A 27,774-nucleotide genomic window follows, 5' to 3' on the forward strand; every position below is an offset into this window, starting at 1 on the left:
CTGACCTTCTTCCTTCTTTACAGGAAAGCCTGAAGTTCCCAATGAGAAGTCACTTTGGCATAAAAAATGATTCGACAAATTAAAAATCACCTTAGGTGAAAAGGTCTCCCTGGGATTACAGTTTAAGTCTGTAAATCCCACCCTTCAACTATCAAACTAATCTTCTACCTAAAAATGTGAAACAGACTCCATCCTCATTATTGGTCCTTTTTCCAAGCATCCTTACATTAGGAGCCCCTGGGTCTCATAGGGGATCCCCAGTTGTCCCCTGCCCCACCAGTGTCATCCTCCAAAATGGCTTCCCTTTGCTCTACTCATGACAGTTACATTAGAACATAAGAACTGCCATAGTGGGTCAGACTAAATGTCCCTCTAACCCAGAATCCTGTTTCCAACAGTGGCCAATCCAGATCAAAAGTACCTGGCAGGATCCCAAAAAGTAGCAAGATTCCATGCTATCTACCCCAAGGGATAAGCAGTGGCTTTCCCAAGGTCTACCTTAATAAAGGTTTATGGACATTTTCTTTACAAATTTGTCCAAATCTTTTTTTTTAACCCAACTTTGTGGAGGAGTGGCCTAGTGGTTAGAGCACCGTTCTTGCAATCCAGAGGTAGCTGGTTCAAATCCCACTGCTGCTCCTTGTGATCCTGAGCAAGTCACTTAACCCTCCATTGCCTCAGGTACAAACTTAGATTGCGAGCCCTCCTGGGACAGAGAAATATCCAAAGTACCTGAATGTAACTCACCTTGAGCTACTACTGAAAAAGGTGTGAGCAAAATCTAAATAAATAAACTACATTAACTGCTTTTCCCCACAAATCCCAGAAATGAGGTCCAGTTCTGGGAATTAGGGTAATCCAGGAGGTTATTTTATATAAGAAGCCTGAAGAACATTATCTGCTTCTCAAGTGCTATAGGGACACAGAAAAGTAAATCAGCCCATTGATTTCAGCTGGCATATACAAACTGAGAGGAAATGTGCCAGTAAAAGGATTTTGCCTTTTCAGAGAACTTATGGTTCACTATTAAAAAAAAAATGTTCAATATGCAAGTCTCTAACCAGAAGGACTGAACTAAAATTTTCTAATCATGAATTCACTGAATTGGGCTCACTTATTTATATGCAGTAATTAATTTCTTTAAAAACTATCAAGCCCTACTGTGTCAGACTGATTGTTCATCTAGCCCAGTATCCTGCTTCCAGAGATACCAATCCACGTCACAAGCACCTGGTAGAATCCCCAAAAGTTGCAAATTTCTATGCTTCCGATCTCAGGGATAAGTAGTGGCTTTCCCTATTTCTACCTTTATGGACTTTTCCTCCAGGAACTTGTCCAAACATGCTATGCTTTTAAAACCCAGATATACTGCCCTAAACTTCCTGAGCCCTTACGCCAAGCCCCCTCCCTACCCATCTTCAAATCCTTGCTCAAAGCCCACCTCTTCAATGTTGCTTTCGGCACCTAACCTTTATACCTTTCAGGACATCTAGACTGCCCCAATTTGACTGCCCCTACTTGACTGACTGTACATTTGTCCTTTAAATTGTAAGCTCTTTGAGCAGGGACTGTCCTTCTATGTTAAATTGTACAGTGTTGCGTAACCCTAGTAGCGCTTTAGAAATCTTAAATAGTAGTAGTAATATACTAACTGCTTTAACCATGTCCTCTGGCAATGAGTTCCATAGCTAAGTATTCATTGAGTGAAAAAATATTTTCTACTATTTGTTTTAAAAATATTACCAATTAACTTCATGGAGTGTTTCCTAATCTTTGTATTTTTTGAAACAGTAAACAATTGATTCAAATTTACCCATTCTACTCCATCCCTGATTTTCTAAACCTGTATCAAATCTCCCCTCAGCCGTTGCTTCTCCAAGCTGAAGAGCCTTAATCACTGAAGCCTTTCCTCATATGAAAGGAGTTTCATCCCCTTAATTACTTTGGTCCCCTTCTTTGTACCTTGTCTAATTCCTCTTTTATTTCTATTGGGTTTTTTTTTCTCTGTATGCCTTGTTTGTATACACCAGATTAAATTCATATAGCCTTCTGTGAACAGAGTAGTAGTCTCGTGTTTAGAGCAATGGGCTGAGAACCAGGGAAGCCAAAGTTCCAATCTCACTGGTACACTTTGAGCCCTATTTTCAAAGCACTTAGCCTTCCAAAGTTCCATAGGTTTCTATGGAACTTTGGAAGGCTAAGTGCTTTGAAAATATGCATGATTGTTATCTTGGGCAAGTCACACAACCCTCTACTGTACTGTTTTGGGATCTTCCCAGGTACTTGTGACCTGGATTGGCCACTGTTGGAAACAGGATGATGGGCTTGATGGACCTTCGGTCTGTCCCAGTATGGCAATACTTATGTAGTATAAGTAAAAATCAGAAACTCCAATTTTAACTCAAAATTTAAATATACAAACAATGAATAGATTAAAACATTTTTTATATAATATGTGCTCAGTTTTAGGTGTATACACTTAAACTCAGAAACTGAGATGTTATAGCACCTTTCCATACATCATAGCACACCCTGCCTCCTCCTGATAAGTTATAACTCAATCAAATCTTCAAAGTAAACCAAAAAGAACTTTTTTGTTAATACAGATTATGTAGCACTGTTACTTAGCTTAATCAGTGGGTTTAATGCAGTCAATGGTGTGTACAAGTCGCTTCATACAGATTCCTGGTTAGTGTATAACTTTTTTTATATATAGTGCAAAACTTCTTCATTCAAAACAACACAACTTCCCAAGTTTCCTACATGGGCCATGTTTCGCCAGTCAAATGGCGTCTTCAGGGGAACTCAAGATACAGCAACTTCAGAAGGAAAACTTCTCCAAATTGGTCTTCGCCTATGATGTATGGAAAGGTGTTATAACATCTCAGTTCCTGAGTTTAAGTGTATACACCTAAAACTGAGCACATATTATATAAAAAATGTTTTAATCTATTCATTGTTTGTATATTTAAATTTTGAGTTAAAATTGGAGTTTCTGATTTTTACTTATATTCATATATAAGAAACTGACTTTAAGAATATCCAGTGTATATACTCATATAATACTTATGTAGTGCCTTAAGTACAACCTCTGGGCATGCGGATTGTGAAGAATTGCAGGAAGACTTTAGGTAACTGGAGGACTGGGCATCCAAATGGCAGATGAAATTTAATGTGATGCACATGGGGAAGAATAATCCAAATCATAGTTATCTGATGCTAGGGTCCACTATAGTAGTCAGCACTCAAGAAAAAGATCTAGATGTCATTGTAGACAATTCGTTGAAATCTTCTGCCCAGTGTGCAGCGGCGGCCAAAAAAGCAAACAGGATGCTAGGTGGAGGTGAATCGATTTTTCACTCATTCAAAAAGTACAAAGACCAGGTGACATTCAATGAAATTGCATGGAAATACTTTTAAAACAAATAGGAGAAATATCTTTTCACTCAAAGAGCAGTAAAGCTCTGTAACTCGTTGCTGGAGGATGTGGTAATGGCGGTTAGTCTGTTATTGAGCTGGTCATGGGGGAAGCCATTGCTTGCAGTAGGACTGGTAACATGGAATGGTGCTACTAATTAGGGAAGACCGTTTACTAAGGCATGCTAGCGTTTTTAGCGCACGCTAATTAGGATACACCAAACGCTAGAGACACCCATATATTCCTATGGGTTTCTCTAGCGTTTAGCGTGTCCTAATCATTGGCACGTGCTAAAAACACTAGTGCACATTTGTAACAGGCCCCCTGTGTTTCTGCCACATACTTGTGACCTGGATTGGCCACTGCTGGAAGCAGGATACTGGGCTAGATGGACCATTGGTCTGACCCAGTATGACTATTTTTATGTTCTTAACAGAAAAATATAATAGAATTCTGCATTTCGTTTACTAATGGAAGCATCTCATGCAGATCACATTTCCCCTTTACTTTTACAGCTCCACTGGCTACCGGGTTTTTGGAGTACTCAGTTTAAGGTATTATCTCTTGAACATTGTGCCTTGAATGATACTGTACCTTTGCCTGTCTCCTTAACTTTAAGAATTTATTGTCCTTAAAGATCATTATGGTCAATGGATAAGTTACTGTTGGAGAGTCCTACAGGATTAGTGGACTTGATGAACTCGGGGAAGAAAGGATTTGGACTGTGGGACTCAGGGCTGGGTTAATACCTGTGGGGTAATACCTCTTATTGACTTATAAGTGCATTCACTCTGCAGCTCCTCAGTACCTCTCCACTCTCATCTCTCCCTACACTCCTCCCCGGGAACTCCGTTCACTGGGTAAATCTCTCTTATCTGCACCCTTCTCTATCTTGCTGCACCGTATACCTAGAATAGACTTCCTGAGCCGGTACGTCAAGCTCCATCTCTGGCCGTCTTCAAATCTAAGCTAAAAGCCCGCATTTCTGATGCTGCTTTTAACTCCTAACCCTTATCACTTGTTCAGAACCCTTACTTTATCATTATCACTTTAATATTCCCTTATCTCTTATTTGTCTTGTTTGTCTGTTCTAAATAGATTGTAAGCTCTGTCGAGCAGGGACTGTTTCTTCATGTTCAAGTGTACAGCGCTGCGTACGTCTAGTAGCGCTATAGAAATGATAAGTAGTAGTAATTTTGACAGCTAAGGTTAGAAGAATTTAAAACATCTATCTGTGCGGCTGGACCCACTCTTTGGAATGACTTACCTTTTAGATTGAGGCAAGTAACAAATTGGGGGGGGGGGGGGGGGGGTCCTTTTACTAAGTCACGGTAAAAAGTGGCCTGCAGTAGTGTGGGTGCATATTTTGGATGTGCACTGGGCCATTTTTTACCGCAGCTGGGAAAAAGGGCTTTTTTTCATGAGCATGCACTGAAACTAAAACTAGTGTGTACCTATTTACGGCCTGAGCTCTTACTGCAACCCACTTATGGTAAGGGCTGATGCGCTACCCACTCGGTAACCATACAGCATATGCCAACGCCAACTGATTACCGCTGGAAAATGTTTATTCTTGGTTATTTTACTGTTACGCTGTTAACAAAATTGTAAGTTTAATGTTACACTGCCCCTGCTGTACACCACTTTGAGTGAATCTCTTCATAAATGTGGTTAATAAATCCCAATAACTAATTAAATAAATACATAAATAAATAGTATTGCACACTTCTGATTTCTATCTAGTATTGTACTAGATTCTGGCAATTTATTAAAAGTAGATACTTCTAAAAGTAATAGACATTATTCTAGACTCAAACTTAACTTTGAAAGTGCAAATAAATTGGGTAGAAAGGGCTGCACCACTGCAGGGTCGTACCACGTTCAAGGTTGCTCGTCTGGTTCACAAAATACTGATCGGATCTAGCTCAGCATTCCTCACGGAAATTATTTACTACCCTATATTTAGGGAGTCATATGTTTTAAAACTATAATGAAATTAGGCTATCGGTTAAATTAGTCCATTTTAAGAGTATTTTAAATAGTCTGCTTTTCTGTATTGCAAGAAAATTTAGAGATTCAAAGTCAGTCATCCTATAATTTGTTTAGGAAAACTTATTTTCTAAGTATTTTAATACATAAATGTAATTATTTTTGTAATTTTAAAAATATATTTTACACATTTTTTGTAATTTTCAACAGATTATATTGATCCCCCCACCCTGTAAACCACTAGGATTCCTTTTGGATTGAGCAGTATCTAAATGGTGGAATATAATATAATAGAAATCCTTCCCATCAACAAGGGCATATTTTGCTGTTGCCCCTGTGCTCTTTTCTCTTCAGGGCCACTGGCACAGCCCTAGGTTTAAATGTATGAAGAGGTACTTCCTGTTCTCATGTTTTAACCTGTGGTGGTGCCAGCCATCATGCAAGAAGGGAAGCGGAGCACTGAGAGCAAAACAACATGCTTCCAACATTGCTTAGAGGGCTGAAGCAGGTGGGCATGGGGAGGGCGCTGCAAAGCAAAATCTGTGTGTGTGGGGGGGGAAGGGGTGCCTTTGCAAACCAAAGGGTGGCTCAAGTCGCCACAACCCCTCGAGCCTGCACTGCACATAGGCATAGTAAGGAGAATTCCTTCAGAATGTGCATCCCATTCTGGTCTTCCTCTTGTTTGATGACATTGTTCTGTATACACACTGGGCCTCAGACTTATCAAAAGATTTTTTCCACGGGCTCAGAATAGAGAAAACGAACTATAGATGCCCTCTCAGCATTGCACAACACTATTGTAACTCCACCAAAATGTAAACTGTAAGTTACTTTGAACCGAAACTTGTTTTTGGATAATAGTGGGATACAAGAATGCATAAATAAAATAAATAAATAAAAATTAAATAAATCAGGCTTTAATGTATACAGGCAGAGAAAACACTACTATCCACGGTGCCCTGTTTTTGATGCTTTGCTTTTGCCCCATGGCTCGATGATACTTATTTTTTTACAGTGTTGCTGCACATGGGCTGTTCAGTGGTGATGGACATTCAGGTAAAGCGTGTTCCATCTATGGAGAGCTTACAAACTAAGTGGGCACTTGAAGTAATCTGGGATAAAGTCATTTGCTCAATGTCACAGACAGCAGCTATGGTGGAAGCAGGACTTGAGCTCCTGGCGTTTCGACTTCACAACCCATTGCTCTAACTACTAGATCAGGATTTCTAAACACAGCCCTCGAGGAACCCAAAGCCAGTCTGGTTTTCAAGATATCCACAATGAATATGCATGAGGTAAATTTGCTTGCATTTCCTCCACTGTATACAAATATATCTCATGCATATTCATTACAGTTATCTTAAAAACAAGAATGGCTTGGGGGGTTCTTGAGGACTGGGTTGAGAAACCCTGCAGAAGGCTATTTTCTTTCATTTCTCAAGTTGACTTGCATTACTTACTAAGTCCAACGAGTTTGACAACTGCTCATCTGTTAGAAATAGTGAATCCTCATTTCGGTCCTTGTTCCTGTGGCCAGCAACTTGCTTGCATGGCAGCAGATTAGACCACAGAGTATAAACTTCATTAGATAATGATATGTTCACAAGGCCGATCTGTGCTCCAGCCTGCAGGAGACAAAAATATAGAAAATGAATTTAAGTCGCATATGGTTTGAATTCTTTTGTTATCTTAAAAAGCTACAGAATGTGAAAATAAAATTTAAAAAAAAAAGTGAAATCTGATTCCCAATCTGCCCCAGGAGGTGGTGTGGTGCTGGCAACACCACTTTGGAACTCACAGTAAACTTGTTGGTAGCAGTGAGACAGAGACAGGAGGCCAGCGTGTTGCTGAGATCCTTCTTCAGCTAGCCCGGGTTTTTGGTTCACATGCCAAGTCATAATTGGAGCCAGATGCCTGGCTATCGACATTTTTGTTATCACAATGGTGCTGAGTAGGAGACATGGGAGAAAGGGGGGGGGGGGGGTCTTTTACAAAGCTGCAGTAGCATTTTTAGCTCGCAGTAGCAATCAGCTGACGGTAAACGCCGAGATGCCCATAGGAATATACTGGGAATCTCGTCATTTACCACCAGCTGATTTCCACCGCGAGCTAAAAAAATGTCTGTTTGGAGAAGGGAGTATACTTAAAATACTTTCCTAAAAAGGGAGGCTGTACTATGCTTTTGCACCTGAGCTCTTTTAATTGTAGTTTTCTCTTTAGGAATGTAATGTGTGTGTGTGTGGGGGGGGGGGGGGGGGGGGGTCGCAATGGTGTAGCTCAGTTCTTGTCCTGTTTATCATGCTTTTTTGTATCATGCTGTTCTATCAATAAATGATCTTGCCTAAAAAAAAAAACCAACCAACAACAACAAAAAAAAGGTTCTAGGAATAATCAATAGAAACACAGAATATCCCGGTAAAATGATATTCTTTTAGAGACCTCTAGTGGCTCTACCAGGTAAAGAAGCTGATATTAACTAAAATAAGGGGCGTCCCATGTCCTGCCTATGCTCTATCCCTGTGTATGTCCTCCTTGTAAATATGTGCTATGTAAGTTAAATGGGCATTTTTAGAATTACACTTAGGTGGTGTGCTAGTATTTATACACTGAAGTCCACATATACAAGTGAAATACTAGTATTCTAAACCTGTTTGCAGGTAATGCACACGTAAATATGAATGCCTAGGGTAGAAATTGCCATAGAGTAACTATTATTCCTTCTAACATCAGCTTCAATCATTGGTCTGAAAAGCTTCCCTCAATTTTATGAAAACTTGTGAGTGGAGGAATAACTGAATGGTTAGAGCAGCAGACTGAAAAGCAAGGAAGCCTGGTTGACAGGGCCAGCGCAACAAAGTAAGTGGCAGAGAGGCATCATTCGGGGGGGGGGGGGGGGGGCCACACTCCACTGGCTTGAGCCCTCCCCAGCTGCCCTGCTCTTTGGATTACTTAGCAGAGCGAAGGAAGCATCTTTTCCACTGTCGCGCTCTGCCTGTAGTCAAATGGGGTCTGGTGTGCCGACAATGTGTACTCCTCTTAGTCACAAATTAAAGAGTCGCTCTGCTAAATATTCCACAGCAGGGCAGCTAGGAAAAGGGGAAGGCTAGATGGGGGGGAGGGGGTTGGGAGGAGAGAGAAGAGAGAAAGGATATGCTGGACCGGGGGGGGGGGGGGGGGCGGGCGCCGACTAATAGTTTGCAGTAGGGCGCCACAGAGCCTAGCACCGGCCCTGCTGGTTGAAATCCCGTTGCTGCTCTGTGTGGTCTTAGGCAAGTCACTTATACGTCTACTGCCTCATGTACAAATGTAAGAGCCCTTTTACTAAAGATTAACATGCACTAACGGACATCAGCATGTGGGCTGTCACGTAGCCCATAGGTATAAAATAGGATACACGGCCTTTAGTGTGCGCAAACCTTTGTAAAAAGGCCTCTTAGACTGTAAGCCCTCTGAGGATAGGAAAATACCAGAATGTAACTCACCTTGAGCTGCTGCTGAAAATGATATGAATTAAATCCAAAATGCCAGAGAGGAAACACAATAAAACCATTCCCTGCTCATAACAGCTCTTTAGCCTCTAAGAAATAAAGACCTGGCTCCTACTTCCCAAATCTGGAAACTACAAAGGCAGCATTCACAACCCCCATGAAAGAAGTCTCACACTTCACACAACAGTGATCTCTGTTCTCCATTTCAGCAGTGTACATGTATCAAGTTCTGAAGAGAACTTCAGTACCAAGGACTACCAACGTAATGGTTGGGCTGAATGGAGAGAGGAAACAGAAGAAATGAGTAACCTTTCTCCTCTTCTCAAACAGATCTGACTTAAGGTTCATGGGACAGATTCCAAGTGAGTTTGAAGCCCAGTGGATCAGGAAAACGCTATGTATAAAGAACATATACCTAGATGTTCTTGTCAAATAATGATTGCTTGAAATTAGGGAATGTTTAAAATCAAGAAATCATTTCCTACTGAAAGTCTTTCAATAGTTCTCTTGTGTAGCATTTGTATATAAAGCTAACCTTTTGAGAAAACCTGGCTACAGAAGGTCTTTACCTTTTTCCAAAATGTTAATCTTTTGTTGCCTTATGGCCTGCAAGTAAAATGCATTAAAACAGTGCTTTTCTAATATATCCACACATGCTACTCCACAACAACTGAATGAACCATATAATTTGTAAATCCATAGACAATAAACCATAGAATAGCTTGGTTGGATAAGTGTCCATCTCCCTTGTAGTTCTGCAGCAATTGCAAGTACTAGAAGCTCAGGTGTAACCAATCACCTTTGAAAACATACACCAAGTCTATTGGCCCCACCTTTATTAAACGGTACTGATTTACATGATGACATGATCCTATTTAGCAGTTCCTGTTAGCTTCCTCTGATGGCAGATCAAGAAGCTGGCAAAAGAACTCCAGGACAAAGTTATGAAAAGACATGGAACAAAGGGTATGCCTCTAACAAGACCCTGTGCAAATCACACTACCCTTTTCAAACTGGATGACTGAGGCTCAGATGCGCAAAACGTAACGAGCCAGCAACATGGTTTTTAAACCAGTTCTAGCCGGTTTAGCGAACAAGGAGTAAAACGAGATATGCACAAATGGGTTCTCTGAGATCTTTTCCTATCACGGTAGCAGTTAATGAAAACAGAATACAAAGCTATTATAATGAGCTAATTACTATACAAATGTTCATGAAAGGCAATGCACAGCTATTTTCCGACCAATGCACAGAAGCAGTCCCTAGCTTTACCGTGGAAAAGTTAACGGGAGGTCTGGAGCTGTCGGTCCAGGCCTCCCGTTAAATTTGGACTGCTTTTAACCAGAACACAAAAATTTGCGACAAAAATCCAACCTGAAAGGATGTAGGGAGTGGTGAGTTCCTATGATGGGAGGAAAGGATCCTGCTTCAGCAGTCCAGGGCCAGGCAGAGATGAGGGAGAGCCGCAGGAATTCTTGTGTTGCTGCTGCCTTGTCATATCCCCTGATAAGGAAGCAGGGGCAGCAGAGGAGAGAAGAGAAGTCCACGAGCAAGAACCCGGGGGGTGGGGGGACTGCACTTCCCGAAGGGCTGCAGGTGTTTCAGCTGTCTCCCTTCTCCCGCTTTTTGCGCTGAAGAGAGCGGCAGATTGCTAACTCTAGGTTCCCAGCATCAGCGGACCCCCCCCCCCCCCCCCCCCCACGGGCAGGAGAGTGCAGGATCCCGGTTTGTTTTTGAAAAAAAAAAAAAGCTATGCCAGCTCTTATACACGTAGAGCTGTTTATAGCATGCGCAGAGCAGCCACGCTTAGCAATGCTCTGCGCATGCTTAGCTGGCTGACTGGCTTCCCCCATATCGCATGCAAAAGAGCTGGGTTGCAAAAGCAATGAGCAGCTCATTTGCATGCGATTCTCTTTGAGAATCCATCTGCATTTCCAAATTGATAACTTTTACCAATTTGAAAATTTGAATGCATTCTTAACAGGGATCTTAGTGCATCTGGGCCTGAGCAAGGAGAAGCCTGAACAGAGAGGCCACCAAGAAGAGCAGGGCAACTCTGAAAGAACTGCAGACATCCACTTTTAAGACTGGTAAAGTGTGCATGTGCAACAATATGGAGTGGAGGAGTGGCCTAGTGGTTAGGGTGGTGGACTTTGGTCCTAGGGAACTGAGGAACTGAGTTCGATTCCCAGCACAGGCAGCTCCTTGTGACTCTGGGCAAGTCACTTAACCCTCCATTGCCCCATGTAAGCCGCATTGAGCCTGACATGAGTGGGAAAGCGTGGGGTACAAATGTAAAAAAAAAAAAAATATCCCAGGGCTCCACAAATCTAGCTTATATGGTAGGGTGGCAAGAAGGTAAAATTATGTATCATACCTGATAATTTTCTTTCCATTAATCATAGCTGATCAATCCATAGACTGGTGGGTTGTGTCCATCTACCAGCAGGTGGAGATAGAGAGCAAACTTTTGCCTCCCTATATGTGGTCATGTGCTGCCGGAAACTCCTCAGTATGTCGATATCAAAGCTCCATCCGCAGGACTCAGCACTTAGAGAATTACACCCACAAAGGGACACTCTGCCCAGCTCACCACCGCCGAAACGGGGGAGGGGAATTAACCCAGCTCATCCCCACACAAGTGGGGGAGGGGAATCCGTCCAGCTCATCCCCGCGGAGCGGGGGAGGGACACCACACCCGCCGATGCGGGGGGATCTGGCTTATCCTGCAACCGCAACCGCGGGAGGAGCTGACTGACCCTAACACCGCCGAAGCGGGAGGGGTACAAGCTGCCCTACAGCCGCACGAAGCGGGAGGGAGTGCCGGCAGAATTTAAGTCTCAATCCAGCCCCGTAAAACAGAGGGGAGAGGAATGCAGCAGCTCACTGTAACACAAACTTGTCTCAACTCTTGAAGAATCCAAGTGAAAAAACTTGAACATGAAGTCCTCCTGAAGGAACTGAAGACTAAACTTGAACCTAAAATTCAACCAGAATATAAACAGTACAGATATCTGGGAGGGGCTATGGATTGATCAGCTATGATTAATGGAAAGAAAATTATCAGGTATGATACATAATTTTACCTTCCATATCATCATGCTGATCAATCCATAGACTGGTGGGATGTACCGAAGCAGTACTCACCCAGGGCAGGACATTGAAATCCCTGACCTCAACACTGAAGCTCCAAACCGGGCCTCCGCCCGAGCAGCCACAGTCAAGCGGTAATGCTTGGAGAATGTATGGGCCGATGCCCAAGTTGCCGCCTTGCATATCTCTGCCAAGGAGACGGACCCGGCCTCTGCCATCGAGGCCGCCTGAGCTCTAGTGGAGTGAGCCTTCAGCTGGATAGGCGGCACCTTCCCCGCGGCCACATAAGCCGCTGCCATGGCTTCCTTGACCCATCTTGCCACTGTAGGCTTAGCAGCCTGCAGACCCTTACGAGGACCTGCAAACAGGACAAACAGATGATCCGATTTCCGGAAACCATTGGTCACTTCCAAGTATCTGATGATGACCCGTCTCACATCCAGATATTCGAGAGCAGAATACTCTTCTGGGTAGTCCTCCCTACGAAAGGAAGGGAGACAGAGCTGCTGACTCACATGGAAGCAAGAAACAATCTTGGGTAGGAAGGAAGACACTGTGCGAATAGTCACTCCTGCCTCAGTGAACTGCAGAAAAGGCTCTCGACAAGAGAGTGCCTGGAGCTCGGAAACTCTTCTGGCTGAAGTGATAGCCACCAAAAAGACTGCTTTCAACGTCAGGTCTTTCAGAGATGCCCTCGACAAGGGTTCAAAAGGCGGCTTTTCAAGGCTCTTAGCATCACGCAGGCACCACTGAGTGCAGAGGAGGGCGCAGGTGATTAACTCCCTTGAGGAAACGCACCACATCTGGCTGCGAAGCCAGGGAAGCACCCTTCAGGCGGCCCCTGAAGCAAGCCAGGGCCGCTACCTGGACTTTCAGGGAACTGAGCGACAGGCCTTTCTCCAGACCTTCTTGCAGGAACGCCAGCACTGAAGAAATTGGAGCAGTAAATGGAGAAAGTGAACCTGCTTCACACCACGCTGCAAAGGTACACCAAACCCTGGCGTAAGCAGTAGAAGTAGAGCGCTACCTCGCTCTCAGCAGAGTGGCGATGACCTTGTCTGAGAAGCCCTTCTTCCTCAGACTCTGCCGCTCAATAGCCAGGCCGTAAGACCAAAGGGGGAGGAATCCTCCATCACCACGGGACCCTGATGTAACAGGCCCTGCTCCACTGGCAGTCGCAGAGGTTCGTCCACTGAGAGCCTGATCAAGTCCGCATACCAGGGACGTCTGGGCCAATCCGGACCCACCAGGATTATCCGGCCCGGATGCTTTGCCACCCGGTCTAGCACCCTGCCCAACATGGGCCAGGGCGGGAACACATAGAGAATCTCTTGTGTCGGCCACTGTTGGAGAAGAGCATCTCTCCCAGGGATCGAGGGTCCCGTCCTCTGCTGAAAAAAGCGCGGCAGTTGGCAATTGGCCGATGACGCCATCAGATCTAGGCTCGGCTGGCCCCAGCGCTTCGTGATGTCCAAGAACGCCTGAGCAGATAGCTGCCACTCTCCGGGCTCCAAGGAATGGCGACTGAGAAAGTCCGCCTTGACATTCATGACCCCGGCAATGTGGGCCGCTGACAGCTGTTCCAGGTTCGCTTCCACCCACTGGCATAGATTCATGGCCTCCTTGGCTAGAGGGGCGCTCTTGGTACCTCCCTGGCGGTTGACATAGGCCACAGCCGTGGCATTGTCCGACAGGACCCGTACAGGCTTCAACGCCAGTACCGGGATGAACTCCAAAAGCGCCAACCGAATGGCTCTGAGTTCCAGGAGGTTGATAGACCACTTTGCCTCTGCAGGAGACCAGAGCCCCTGCGCTGTCCTTCCCAAGCAGTGGGCTCCCCAGCCCGACAAAGAGGCGTCCGTCGTGACGACAATCCACTCCGGGGTCACCAGAGGCATTCCTGCAGACAACTTGTCTGTCTGCGTCCACCAGCTCAGCGCCTTGGCACTGCTGGGTCCAAGGGAAGGCGCACAGCATAATCCTCCGACATCGGAGTCCAGCACTGCAGCAGAGAGTGTTGTAGTGGTCTCATATGAGCCCTGGCCCAGGGCACTACTTCCATCGTGGCCGTCATAGCCCAACAGCTGCACATAGTCCCAAGCCCGAAGAGGAGAGGCTACTAGGAACTGGTCCATCTGAGCCTGAAGCTTGACAATCCGATTGTCTGGCAGGAACACTCTGCCCACTTGGGTGTCGAATCGAACTCCCAGATACTCCAGGGACTGAGTCAGGCGCAGCTGGCTTTTCTCCCAGTTGATGATCCACCCCAGGGAGCTCAAAAGAGCAACCACCCGGTTCGCAGCTTTGCCGCACTCTGCATAAGAGGGGGCTCGGATCAACCAGTCGTCCAGATAAGGATGGACTTGTACTCCTTCCTTCCTCAGGAAGGCCGCGATGACCACCATTACTTTGGAGAAGGTCCGCGGAGCAGTAGCCAACCCGAACGGGAGGGCTCTGAACTGGAAGTGTCGGCCCAGTACTGCAAAACGCAGAAAGCGTTGATGAGGAGGCCAGATGGGAATATGAAAGTCCGCTTCCTTGATGTCCAAGGATGCCAGGAACTCTCCTGCCTTCACTGCCGCTATAACAGAGCGGAGGGTCTCCATGCGAAAGTGCCTGATTGACCCCTTTGAGGTCGAGGATAGGCCGTACAGAACCTCCTTTCTTTGATACCACAAAGTAAATGGAGTAACGTCCCTTGCCAAGCTGATTTTCTGGCACCGGAACGACCGCACCCAGGCGGATCAGATTGTCCAAGGTCTGCTGCACTGCCACAGCTTTGACCGGAGACTTGCAGGGAGAGAGTACAAACCCGTCTCTTAAAGGTCGGCAGAACTCTAGCTTGTAGCCGTCTCTGATGACTTCCAGCACCCAAGCGTCTGAAGTTATTGTGGTCCACTCGTCCAGAACCGAGGACAGCCGTCCTCCAATCTGCACTGGAGCGTGGACCAAGGCCCGTCATTGGGTACAAGACCCTAGGGGAGGACCGGAGGGAGCACCTCCGGGACGGCGGTCTCTGCGAAAGGAATGCTGCTTGGGGGAGAAGTTCCTCTTGAAGGAAGAGGGGGCAGAGGAGCCCGACCTGCCCGGGCGGTACCGACGGGCTTCCTGAAACTGTCCTCTGGAGGTACCGGGGCGAGCACTAGCCCGAGCCCTGACCTCTGGTAACTTCTTGCCCTTAGACGTGCCGAAATCGGTCACGATTTTGTCCAGCTCGACCCCAAAGAGCAGCTTGCCTTAAAAGGCAATCCAGCCAGGCGGGATTTAGAGGCGTGGTCAGCAGACCTATGCTTCAGCCAAGACATCATACAGCAAGTCTGCCAAATAGGCTAAGCCCGATTCCAGGGCCAGCCAATCAGCCCTCAAGGAATGATCCGAGGGGGAAGCCCGCTGCACCATAGACAGGCACGCCCTGGCCACATAGGAGCCGCAAACTGAGGCCTGCAAACTTAAAGCAGCCGCCTCAAAGGACGACCTTAAGGCCGCCTCCAATCTTCTGACTTGGGCGTCCTTTAGGGCCGTGCCACCTTCCACCGGCAACGCCGTTTTCTTAGTCACCGCAGTGATTAAAGAATCCACGGTAGGCCACAGATAGGCCTCACGTTCACTTTCAGGCAAAGGATAGAGGCGGGACATAGCCCTAGCCACTTTAAGGCTCGCTTCCGGGACATCCCATTGAGCCGAAATTAAGGTGTGCATGGCATCATGCACGTGGAAGGTTCTATGCGGGCGCTTCGTCCCCAGCATAATGGCAGAGCCAACAGGGGCTGAGGGAGAGACGTCCTCCGGAGAGGAAATCTTCAAAATGCCCATGGCCTGCATTAACAGGTTGGGCAAATCCTCTGAGCTAAAGAGCCGCGCTTGCAGAGGGGTCATCCGCTCCATCCGAGCGGGGATCCGTCTCCTCCAAGGAATCCGCAAAGGACCGTTGGGAGAACTCAGATACGCTGCCCTCATCTACATCGGAGGAGACAAAGTCCTCCAAGGCCTGGGAATCAACCCGAGGGCGTTTACCTCCGGGGCCTCAACCTCTTTACCAGACGAGGGAGCAGGGGCAGCGTTTGCATAAGGGAGGCCTGATGCAGCAGCAAAACAAACTCGGGGGAGAAACCCCCCAGACTGTGCACTTCCGCAGCCTGGGCTACAGCCCTAGACGCACCCTCAACCGGCGCTCACAAGAGCGGGGGAGAGACATGCTGCGCATCCAAGACGGCGTCCGGCGCGACACTCCGCGAAGGAGCCGCACGGGAAAAACGGCGCTTAACTTTAGCCGCTTTTGTGCCGTCGCCCAAATTAAGGGCGTTCATGGCATCAATGTCTCCCACCTCAAGGGCGGCCCAAGAAGAAGCCGTCCGAGCCGCGTGGCCGGCCAATATGGCGGAGGCGAGCCGCGGGGGATGGGCGTTTATGGCGGGAAAAAACCGCCACACCGAAGGAAGGACCGGGACACTCATCGGTCACGAAACTGTCACCCAACAAGGGCGATCAGACTTTAAGACCCCCGCATCCCCTCTAGAAGTGCACACGCGATCCGGGGAGCGACTCTTTGCGCCCTCACCCTCCGACGCCATAGGCCACGTGGAGACCAATCGGGGAACCCCCTGCCCGCTATAAAAGGTAAAAATTACCTGCTTTCCGCTCCGAGCTGTAACGACCTGGTGTCCCAGTGAGTAGCTGCAATAAACGTTTAAATAAACGTCGAAATAAACGCCTTTAAGGACGTTCAAAATTTTTTTTTTTTTTTTTCAACGGAGCCAGCGGGAGGGGGGAGAAAAGGAGGGACCTGGCGCCACCAGGTTTGCACTTGCTCAAGAAGAGCCCTCAACCCAGGGCACTCAACAAAACCTAAAAATTAGGCTTGGAGGCCTAGCCAGAGCTGCTGCTGTGTGTGACCACCACCTGCTGAGATAGAGAACATACTGAGGAGTTTCCGGCAGCACATGACCACATATAGGGAGGCAAAAGTTTGCTCTCTATCTCCACCTGCTGGTAGATGGACACAACCCACCAGTCTATGGATTGATCAGCATGATGATATGGAAGGAAGCTATTATTCAAGGAAGCCCACCTTGAATCCCATAGAAAGGAACACCGAAGATATTGTAGCCATGTGGCAAAATGCTTTGTGGTCTAAAAAAACAATAACAGCAAAGAAGTGAGGCAAAGAATATGACGACTTCTAAAAGGACCTTTCATGTAGTCACAGATTCTGCCAGTCTTAGACTGGCAGAATCTGTGACTACATTAAAGGCATTAGAAATTTTGAACTTTGGAAGTCCTCTTATTCTTTGCCTCAGTTTGCTGTTATCCACACATCCGTGAGGTGTTTGGATTGTCTCCTCTTTTTTTTTCTAAAAAAAACTAAAACAGTACGGTTTGTCATGAATGCTAAATGTTACACTTGGTGTAAACCTAACACAGCTCATCACCCAAGAACACCCTCCTTATTGTGAGGAAAAGTGGTGGCAGCATTATCTCATCAGCAGGGACTGGTTCACTTGTCAGGCTAGAAGGATAAATGAATTGAGAAAGATACAGAGCAGAGACATACCAAGGGCGGGATGGCAGGGGCGGTCCGCCCTGGGTGCAGGCAGAAAGGGGATGCATGGAGCAGTCACGTGGCTGCCGGCTCTACTGGTCCCCTGCACCCTCTGACGTTACTTCCTGTTCTGGGGCAGGAGACTGGCGGAGCTGACAGCCGCATAACTGCTCATTGCACCGGTGCACCCCCTTGCTAGGAGGAAGAGAGGTAGGTTTGATGCGTATCGGAGGGGGGACGTGTCTCAGTGGGGGGGGGGGGGGGGCACAAGTGGCGACCTGCCCCGGGTGGCAAAGAACCTTGATACTCCACTGGTGCGCCCTCCCTGCCCATTTTCAAGTCCTTACTCAAAGCCCATCTCTTCTCCCTTGCTTCTGGTGCCTAATCACCTTCCCCACTCATGATACTACACTCACTACATAGTTTGTTAACTTTAGATTGTAAGCTCTCTTGAGCAGGGACTGTCCTTCCTCATGTTTAAACTTGTACAGCACTGCGTAACCCTAGCAGCGCTATAGAAATGCTAAGTAGTAGTAGTACAGAGGAAAACCTGCTGCCCCCTCCAAAAAAGTAGACACTGGGATGGAATTTTACCGTTCAGCAAGACGAAAACTTAAAGCACACAGTTAAAGCTATAGCAGAGCGGTTAAGGAACAAACAGGTTAAAATATCTTTGAATGGCTCAGTCAGAACCACAATCTTAATGTAACTGAAAATATGTGGTATGACTTGAAAAATACTGAGCAGACTTGATAGGTGTTATGGCCTTTATCAACATCAAAGAGGGCACCAGATGTTACAGAATGCGAATGGCAAATGTCATTGTGAGGGCAGTTTTATAACTGGCTGCATTGGTTAATTGAGCAGGAAGACACCTATTTGTCACCTATGTGTCTTAATAAAATAATAGCAGAAATCCTGCAGAAACCACGCCTACACTGAAGACACATTTACACCTGTGACTCTGCCTATGCTCCGCCAAAATTCCTTCCACGCCTAAAGTCGCTTACAAGAACATGCCTAATTGTACTGTGCATACAGTGGTGGAAATAAGTATTTGATCCCTTGCTGATTTTGTAAGTTTGCCCACTGACAAAGACATGAGCAGCCCATAATTGAAGGGTAGGTTATTGGTAACAGTGAGAGATAGCACATCACAAATTAAATCCGGAAAATCACATTGTGGAAAGTATATGAATTTATTTGCATTCTGCAGAGGGAAATAAGTATTTGATCCCCCACCAACCAGTAAGAGATCTGGCCCCTACAGACCAGGTAGATGCTCCAAATCAACTCGTTACCTGCATGACAGACAGCTGTCGGCAATGGTCACCTGTATGAAAGACACCTGTCCACAGACTCAGTGAATCAGTCAGACTCTAACCTCTACAAAATGGCCAAGAGCAAGGAGCTGTCTAAGGATGTCAGGGACAAGATCATACACCTGCACAAGGCTGGAATGGGCTACAAAACCATCAGTAAGACGCTGGGCGAGAAGGAGACAACTGTTGGTGCCATAGTAAGAAAATGGAAGAAGTACAAAATGACTGTCAATCGACAAAGATCTGGGGCTCCACGCAAAATCTCACCTCGTGGGGTATCCTTGATCATGAGGAAGGTTAGAAATCAGCCTACAACTACAAGGGGGGAACTTGTCAATGATCTCAAGGCAGCTGGGACCACTGTCACCACGAAAACCATTGGTAACACATTACGACATAACGGATTGCAATCCTGCAGTGCCCGCAAGGTCCCCCTGCTCCGGAAGGCACATGTGACGGCCCATCTGAAGTTTGCCAGTGAACACCTGGATGATGCCGAGAGTGATTGGGAGAAGGTGCTGTGGTCAGATGAGACAAAAATTGAGCTCTTTGGCATGAACTCAACTCGCCGTGTTGGAGGAAGAGAAATGCTGCCTATGACCCAAAGAACACCGTCCCCACTGTCAAGCATGGAGGTGGAAATGTTATGTTTTGGGGGTGTTTCTCTGCTAAGGGCACAGGACTACTTCACCGCATCAATGGGAGAATGGATGGGGCCATGTACCGTACAATTCTGAGTGACAACCTCCTTCCCTCCGCCAGGGCCTTAAAAATGGGTCGTGGCTGGGTCTTCCAGCACGACAATGACCCAAAACATACAGCCAAGGCAACAAAGGAGTGGCTCAGGAAGAAGCACATTAGGGTCATGGAGTGGCCTAGCCAGTCACCAGACCTTAATCCCATTGAAAACTTATGGAGGGAGCTGAAGCTGCGAGTTGCCAAGCGACAGCCCAGAACTCTTAATGATTTAGAGATGATCTGCAAAGAGGAGTGGACCAAAATTCCTCCTGACATGTGTGCAAACCTCATCATCAACTACAGAAGACGTCTGACCGCTGTGCTTGCCAACAAGGGTTTTGCCACCAAGTATTAGGTCTTGTTTGCCAGAGGGATTAAATACTTATTTCCCTCTGCAGAATGCAAATAAATTCATATACTTTCCACAATGTGATTTTCCGGATTTAATTTGTGATGTGCTATCTCTCACTGTTACCAATAACCTACCCTTCAATTATGGGCTGCTCATGTCTTTGTCAGTGGGCAAACTTACAAAATCAGCAAGGGATCAAATACTTATTTCCACCACTGTACTTTTAAGCATGGGGTACTTTTATAAAAGCCCTTTCAGGTGCACAAATATTTTCTAACATTACTTCCTGTATGTGAAAGCCTGTGTGGTAGGGTACAATTCCAATATGCCCCAGTTACCAGCACCCAAGCAACACATAGAAACCTGATGACATAACAAAGCTTACCAGGCACTCTTCCCGATGAGCCTGACTGACAGCGCAGATGTCCACTCGCAGCGTCTTCTGGTGCAAAGAGGATGGGGAGATAACCACTCGGAAGAATTCATTGAATAAAATGGTGTCAGCAGCAGCGTGGACTTTAGTGCGGAACAGGCAGCTCATGTCATTTGAGGATGGAAGCACGGCAACCCTGAAATACCTTAAGAAAACAAAAACAAGGCCAACTTCACTTAGGCCCCAAGCAGTCCTGCAAAAATCCAGAACTGTGATGAATCAAAATGAGCTCTACTCAGTGAAATGCTGAACTTGTAAGAACAGTTTTGTCTGTTTGAAATGTATGTACTCTTAGGTCACCCATTAAAAGCAAATGGTTTTTTTTTTGGATTGTTGGAATATAAATTGTGAACAAATGATTAAAACAATTGTTCCATTATCTATTGAAAGGATGTATCAGATGACTATTTATTGAACATTCAGAAGCTTTTAACATCTGTGTGCAATATGTTGCTCAAATGAGCTTAATACTATAAAGCCAAACACTAGGAAGTATTTATTATGGATATTAGTAATATAGGGGTGAATTCTACATATTGCTCTGAAAAAAAGCGTTATTCTATAAGCCACACTTAAAGGGGCCCTTTCACTAAACTGCAGTAAAAAGGGTCCTGTGCTACTGGAAGGCCATTTTTGCCATGTGCTAGGCTGTTGTTACCACAGCAGGTAAAAAGGCTAAAAAAAGGCATGAAACAAACACAAACAGAAGGAGGCACCACTACTGTAAAGGGGGCACCAAAAGGAATGAAGTAGAGCAACGAATCCTCCTCACAGCTGATGTTCAAACCAAAGTTTATTCATAAATCTTCTAAAAACATGGAACACGACCCAACACGATTCGTGTTTCGGCCCAGTCGGCCTGCATCAGGGGTCTATACATTGTAAAATCACAAATAAAAATACATGTTTTAATAACATATATATGAAAATGTAAGAATATAATAAAAAAAATATAATAAAATAGACATACCTAGGAAATAATATACCAACATGTATTTCCAAGACTAGTCGTAAAATGGTTATAAAGACCTGTGTCCAAGAAATTAATACAAATACATACCATAAATAATACATATTTATATATAAAATAAATATATTCATGTGTGTGTGTGTATATATATATATATATATATATATATATATATATATATATTTATATATATATATATATAAAAGAGACACAGCCAAAGCATATGGATATCAATCGTCAACCAGGTGGAACAAATAAATATAAATGTAAATGTGTATAAAAAGATGCATAACCAAAGCATATGGATATCAATGTAAAACAAACATATTTGTGTATAAAAAGGGGACACAACCAAAGCATATGGATATCAATCGTCAACCAGGTAGATCAAATAAATGTAAATGTGTATAAAATGGTGAGTATACAAAAAAGGACAGAAACAAAGCATATGGATATCAATCGTCAATCAGCAAATAACTATAAAGTGCTACTGTAAAACCTTCACAATTAATAAATAATAAAATGTCTCTACCAAGAGAAACCAACACTACTAGGGCACGAGGGCCTCACTGAATAAAAACTAAAAATAATAATAAAAATTAATAAAAGATAATACTAAAAATAATAAAAATTAATAAAAAATAATAAAAAATAGTTATTGTGTGATATCTGAGACCAAAATTAAGAAATAGTAAAAATTTAAAAAAATGAATGCATAGAAAAAAGGAAAAATAAGACGAATTCAAGAAAAAAAGTCAATGAATGCTACATTTGGTAAAAATGCTGTGTGTTATGTTATGAAAAAAAAATATATAAAAAATATACAGTATGTCATATAAAAGAACATATGTCCAAATCATAACGCTGCAATGGCTCAAGCTGACACTGATCAAAAAACCAACATTATAAAGATGAACACAATTGTGTAAAACTATCTTATGTAAGAATGCCTGAATGAATAATAAGGCAACTGCACTAGTGCGCTGAAGAAGCGCTGAAAATAAAACATCAGCTAAAAAATCGTTAGCTAAAAAATTTTAAAAATGAAAGAATGGGAATGAGGCAGAAGTACTACTGAGCTGGAAGGAGAAGCACTGTACATAAAAACAACAGCTTAGGAACCGTCAGCTAAAAAATGATGAATGCTCAGCTAAAAAAAACTATCTTTAGTCTAAAAACAATGGCTATCTGTAGTCTACGTATAAGGAATGAATGTAAAATCAAATCCAGAAGGTAAAACAAGTAAATATAAAGACAAGGAAAGTGAAAAAAGTGGTTGTAAATGTACCGACTAAAAATAACAGGGACTTACCAATACAAATGAGTACTCAACGTGGGTATCGTGGGAAAACGTGTCCATCAAACAAGAAAGGGAAACTTACTCTTGCTTTTCGGTTTAAATAACGTCATACATAGTGACATCACCAAAAAAATAGCGCCAAAAGTTCAACAAAAGTTATGTTAAGAAACTCCAGAACCAAAAAAAAAAAAAGAAATAAAAATAAAATTTAAAAAGCATGCTATAGCTTTCTGAAAAATACAAATTTGAAATGCATATATAAAAGCATGTGATAAAAGGTGATTCATAGTATATATAAAAAAGTTGAAAAGAACAATAATAAGAAATATATGTATGGTAAAAAGTATATGTAAAAAATATAAGAAAACAACAAAGAACCAAAAAAAAACATTATAAAAAAAACCACCGAGTAAAAAATGGAGTTAAAAAAGGATGTATATAAGATAATGTCGCAATAACAAGTTCTGAAGGAATATCATGCAAAAATCAAATGCATGCCACAGAAATTCAAATACAAAAACACAAGGAAAGTGAAACAAATAGCTGCAAAGCCACCAAGCACTCAACCTGGGCATCATGGGAAAATGCATCCATCAAACAAGAAAGGAAAACTTTCTCTTGCTTTTCTGTTTAAATAATGTCATACATAGTGATGTTACCAAAAAATAGCACCAAACATTCAACAGAGGTTATGTTAAGAAACTCCAGAACAAAAACAAACGCAGATGCATAGTGTAAACATAAAACACCAAAGCCAAAAAATAAATAAATAACAAATTAAATAAAATTAAAAAACATGCTATAGCTTACTGAAAAATGCAGATTTGAAATGCATATATAAAAGCATGTGATAAAAGGTGATTCATAGTATATATAAAAAAGTTGAAAAGAACAATAATAAGAAATACATGTATGGTAAAAAGAATATGTAAAAAATATAAGAAAACAACAAAGAACCAAAAAAAATTATAAAAAAGTCACCATGAGTAAAAAATGGAGTTAAAAAAGGATGTATATAAGATAATGTTGCAATAACTAATTCTAAAAAAAATATCATGCAAAGATCAAATGTATGTTATAGAAATGGTGCAAATTCAGTTTCGGTATTCAAACCATGAGGTGCAAGAGTGCCCAAATTATATATCATTTTTTGTTCCTCACGTAATAGTCTGATGTCAATGTCTCCCCCACGCCAAGTAGTTGGTATTCTCTTGGCTACAAAAATCTTTAAATCATCAATGGTGTGATTTTTCTCTTCCCAATGTGTGACCAATGGGGCACTTTGAACACTTCTACCAATACAACTTCTATGTTCAATGATCCTAGTAATAGCTCTTTTGGTTTTGCCAATATACACAAATATGTTTGTTTTACATTGATATCCATATGCTTTGGTTGTGCATCTTTTTATAAACATTTACATTTATTTGTTCCACCTGGTTGACGATTGATATCCATATGCTTTGGTTGTGTCTCTTTTTTGTATATTTACCTGTTTCCTTTTTATACACAGTAACATAGTAGATGACGGCAGAAAAAGACCTGCACGGTCCATCCAGTCTGCCCAACAAGATAACTCATATTTGCTGCTTTTTGTGTATACCCTACTTTGATTTGTACCTGTGCTCTTCAGGGCACAGACCGTATAAGTCTGCCCAGCACTATCCTCACCTCCCAACCACCAGCCCTGCCTCCCAACCACCGGCTCTGGCACAGACCGTACAAGTCTGTCCAGCACTATCCCTGCCTCCCAACCACCAGTCCCGCTTCCCGCCACCGGCTCTGGCACAGACCGTATAAGTCTGCCCAGCACTATCCCCGCCTCCCAACCACCAGCCCCGCCTCCCGATCTTGACTAAGCTCCTGAGGATCCATTCCTTTGGCACAGGATTCCTTTATGCTTATCCCACGCATGTTTGAATTCCGTTACTGTTTTCATTTCCACCACCTCCCGCAGGAGGGCATTCCAAGCATCCACTACTCTCTCCGTGAAAAAATACTTCCTGACATTTTTCTTGAGTCTGCCCCCCTTCAATCTCATTTCATGTCCTCTCGTTCTACCATCTTCCCATCTCCGGAAAAGGTTTGTTTGCGGATTAATACCTTTCAAATATTTGAACGTCTGTATCATATCACCCCTGTTTCTCCTTTCCTCCAGAGAATACACAAACACGTCTGCTTTATATTGATATCCATATGCTTTGGCTGTGTCTCTATATTTTATATATATATACATATATACACAAATATGTTTATTTTATATATAAATATGTATTATTTATGGTATGTATTTGTTTTAATTTCTTGGACACAGATCTTTATAACCATTTTACGACTAGTCTTGGAAATACATGTTGGTTTATTATTTCCTAGGTATGTCTCTTATTTTATTATAATTTTTAAATTATATTCTTACATTTTCATATATATGTTATTAAAACATTATGTATGTTCATTTATTTTTTATTTGTGATTTTACAATGTATAGACCCCTGATGCAGGCCGACTGGGCCGAAACACGAATCATGTTGGGTCATGTTCCATGTTTTTAGAAGATTTATGAATAAACTTTGGTTTGAACATCAGCTGTGAGGAGGTTTTGTTGCTCTAAAAAAAGGCATGGCCATGCGGTAAGATTGCTCTTACTGCGTGGCCATGCGGAGGGGGAACACATCGCCACCCATTGAGGTGGTGGTAAGGGCTCCCACACTAACCCAACGGTAACCCCCTGTTGAAATATTTGTCAAATTTTGACAAATATTTCCACTAGCACTGGAAATGCCGCACACTAGGGTTGGAACTACTGCTGGTGTCCGCATTGGGCCGGCGGTAGTTCCGGATTGCCTTGCGGTAAGCCCCCATTGGGCTTATCTCTGCTTAGTAAACAGGCCCTAATGGAACCATATCACAACATTACTTCTATGGCTATTAAACATTTATACAGTTCTAAAAAGTGTATACAGTAGCCATATAGAAGAGTCAGCCCCTGATCAATATACCTCACAGCCCTGTCAATTGATCAAATGAAGAAGTAACTAAAAGGTAAGTGCAGAGGACCAAGAATGTGGGGAGCTGGGTTTGATTCTGAACACAGCTCTTTGTGACCCTGGGCAAGTCACTTAACCTTCCACTGACCCAGGTACAAAACTCAGATTGTGAGCCCACTAGGGACAGAGAAAGAACCTGCATATATGTAAACCACTTTGGCTATACTACAGAAAGGCAGTATATCAAATCCCTTGACCCTTATCCTTTCCTCCCCCCACCCACCCTTTCTGTCCTGTTTAGACCAGGGATTTGTTTAGTTAAGGGGTGGAAGGAATGCAATAACAGCCGGGAAGGGGGCTTTAAGCACAAGTTTAATTTGCGGAGAAGGGAATGGAAAGGAAAAAAATAAAATAAATATCATTGACATTTCACATTTCCTTTTAACCAGAAGCATATCTGGAATTTGTACTGTTCTGCCTGTACAGACTGTGAGCTACTCATTTCAACAGAACTCCTGGGGCCCTGTTTACTAAGATGAGCTAACGTTTTTAGCGCATGCTAACCATATGCTCATAGGAATATTATGAGCATTTACATGGTTAGTGCACGCTAATGCTTAGTGCGCGCTAAAAACACTAGCGCGGCTTAGTAAACAGGGCCCCTGGTCTCTAGAAGGCACAGTACAATTTTGAGAGCAGCCTATAGTGGTAACAAAAAAGACTCCTAGGAAGACCTAGACAATACTTTCATCAGCGGACCAGAGGATGGTGATGTCAGCTCAGCGAAGGCTTTACATCTTACTTATTTATTTATTTATTTATTTATTTATAACACTTACACTCCACACTTTCCCACTTGCTAGCAGGTTCAATGCGGCTTACATAGTACAACAAGTTTACAAAGTGAATAGAATGAATACTGTAATATAATGAATGAAGAGGTGGTCATTTGGAAGTGTGTAGGTGAGAAGGGCAAGGGAGGAAGATGGTAGAAGTAGGGGAGAGGAAGGCAGGTGTGTAATTGGATTATCAAGTTGTTTAGTATGGGAGAATGTGTAGGGAGGGGTTGGAAGAAGGATGTGCTTGGAAAGGATTAAATAGGGGAGCATATTCAAGGTTCTGTCATCATAATGTAATCCGGGTAGCGTATAGATTAAGTCAGGTCATTTGTGTAGGCTTGCTTAAAGAGGTAGGCTTTTAAGTTTCCGGAAGGGCAGGTCACTGACTATTCGAATGGATCTAGGTAAGGCATTCTAGAGTTGGCACCTCATATCTTATGATATATGAGGTGAAAATATTAAAGAGGAATTACCATAAGATATTTCTCTTTTACTGTATGTTTATTTTATTTTTGTTACATTTGTACCCCACGCTTTCCCACTCATTGCAGGCTCAATGCGGCTTACATATTGTATACAGGTACTTATTTGTACCTGGGGCAATGGAGGATAAAGTGACTTGCCCAGAGTCACAAGGAGCTGCCTGTGCCTGAAGTGGGAATCGAACTCAGTTCCTCAGGACCCAATCCACCACCCTAACCACTAGGCCACTCCTCCACTCTGCTTTCTCTGCAGCAACTAAAATCCCCCATTTTGCTGTTCTACTTTCAATACATTTCTAGAATTTTCCAGAATACCTGGATTTATAGCAGGACCAGCACCTGTTGCTCTTGGTGTATTGGCCATAACTGATGGGGGTCACGGTGATGAAGAAATCTATAGTATTAGCAAACGCCATCAACTCATTATACTCTGATCTTTGGTTTCTTAATACAACTTAAATTTATGTATTTATTTATTGGGATTTATTAACCGCCTTTATAAAAGATTCACCCAAGTCAGGACAGAAAGGAACAGACTGAACAAACATGAGAGCTGGGAAACAAAGCTTAGACTAGAAGATCATGGAGACATGGAGTTTGCTAGGCAACACAGAGGTTTCTTGTAAAATGTCACAATATCCATCACCTTATCTCAGCAGCAAGCTTGTCACCCGTTTCCATATTTCACTCTATCCTGTATCAGTGAATGAACCAGAGCAATGACTTGCACCTGCGCTGAACATTAATACAGAACAGTCACTAGCTCTACTCTGTATGAAATTGTCTACAGGAGTGGTATATTTATTTAGTGTAGTTTGGCATTA

At 43.6% G+C, this 27,774-nt stretch overlaps 1 protein-coding gene across 1 annotated transcript in view; it reads right to left on the bottom strand.

The window, feature by feature from the left end:
* WWC2 (WW and C2 domain containing 2) overlaps nt 1-27,774 on the bottom strand; it is a 306,912-nt gene that overhangs the window by 39,282 nt on the left and 239,856 nt on the right. Inside the window, exons 15-16 of the mRNA XM_030191517.1 lie at nt 20,325-20,517; nt 6,868-7,032 (exon numbers count right to left, since the gene is read on the bottom strand). Of these exons, the coding sequence (XP_030047377.1) occupies nt 6,868-7,032; nt 20,325-20,517 (358 nt within the window). The remainder of the gene's footprint in view (nt 1-6,867; nt 7,033-20,324; nt 20,518-27,774) is intronic.

Source organism: Microcaecilia unicolor, chromosome 2 (assembly GCF_901765095.1).
Source record: "Microcaecilia unicolor chromosome 2, aMicUni1.1, whole genome shotgun sequence".
NCBI classification, from domain to species: Eukaryota; Metazoa; Chordata; class Amphibia; order Gymnophiona; family Siphonopidae; genus Microcaecilia; species Microcaecilia unicolor.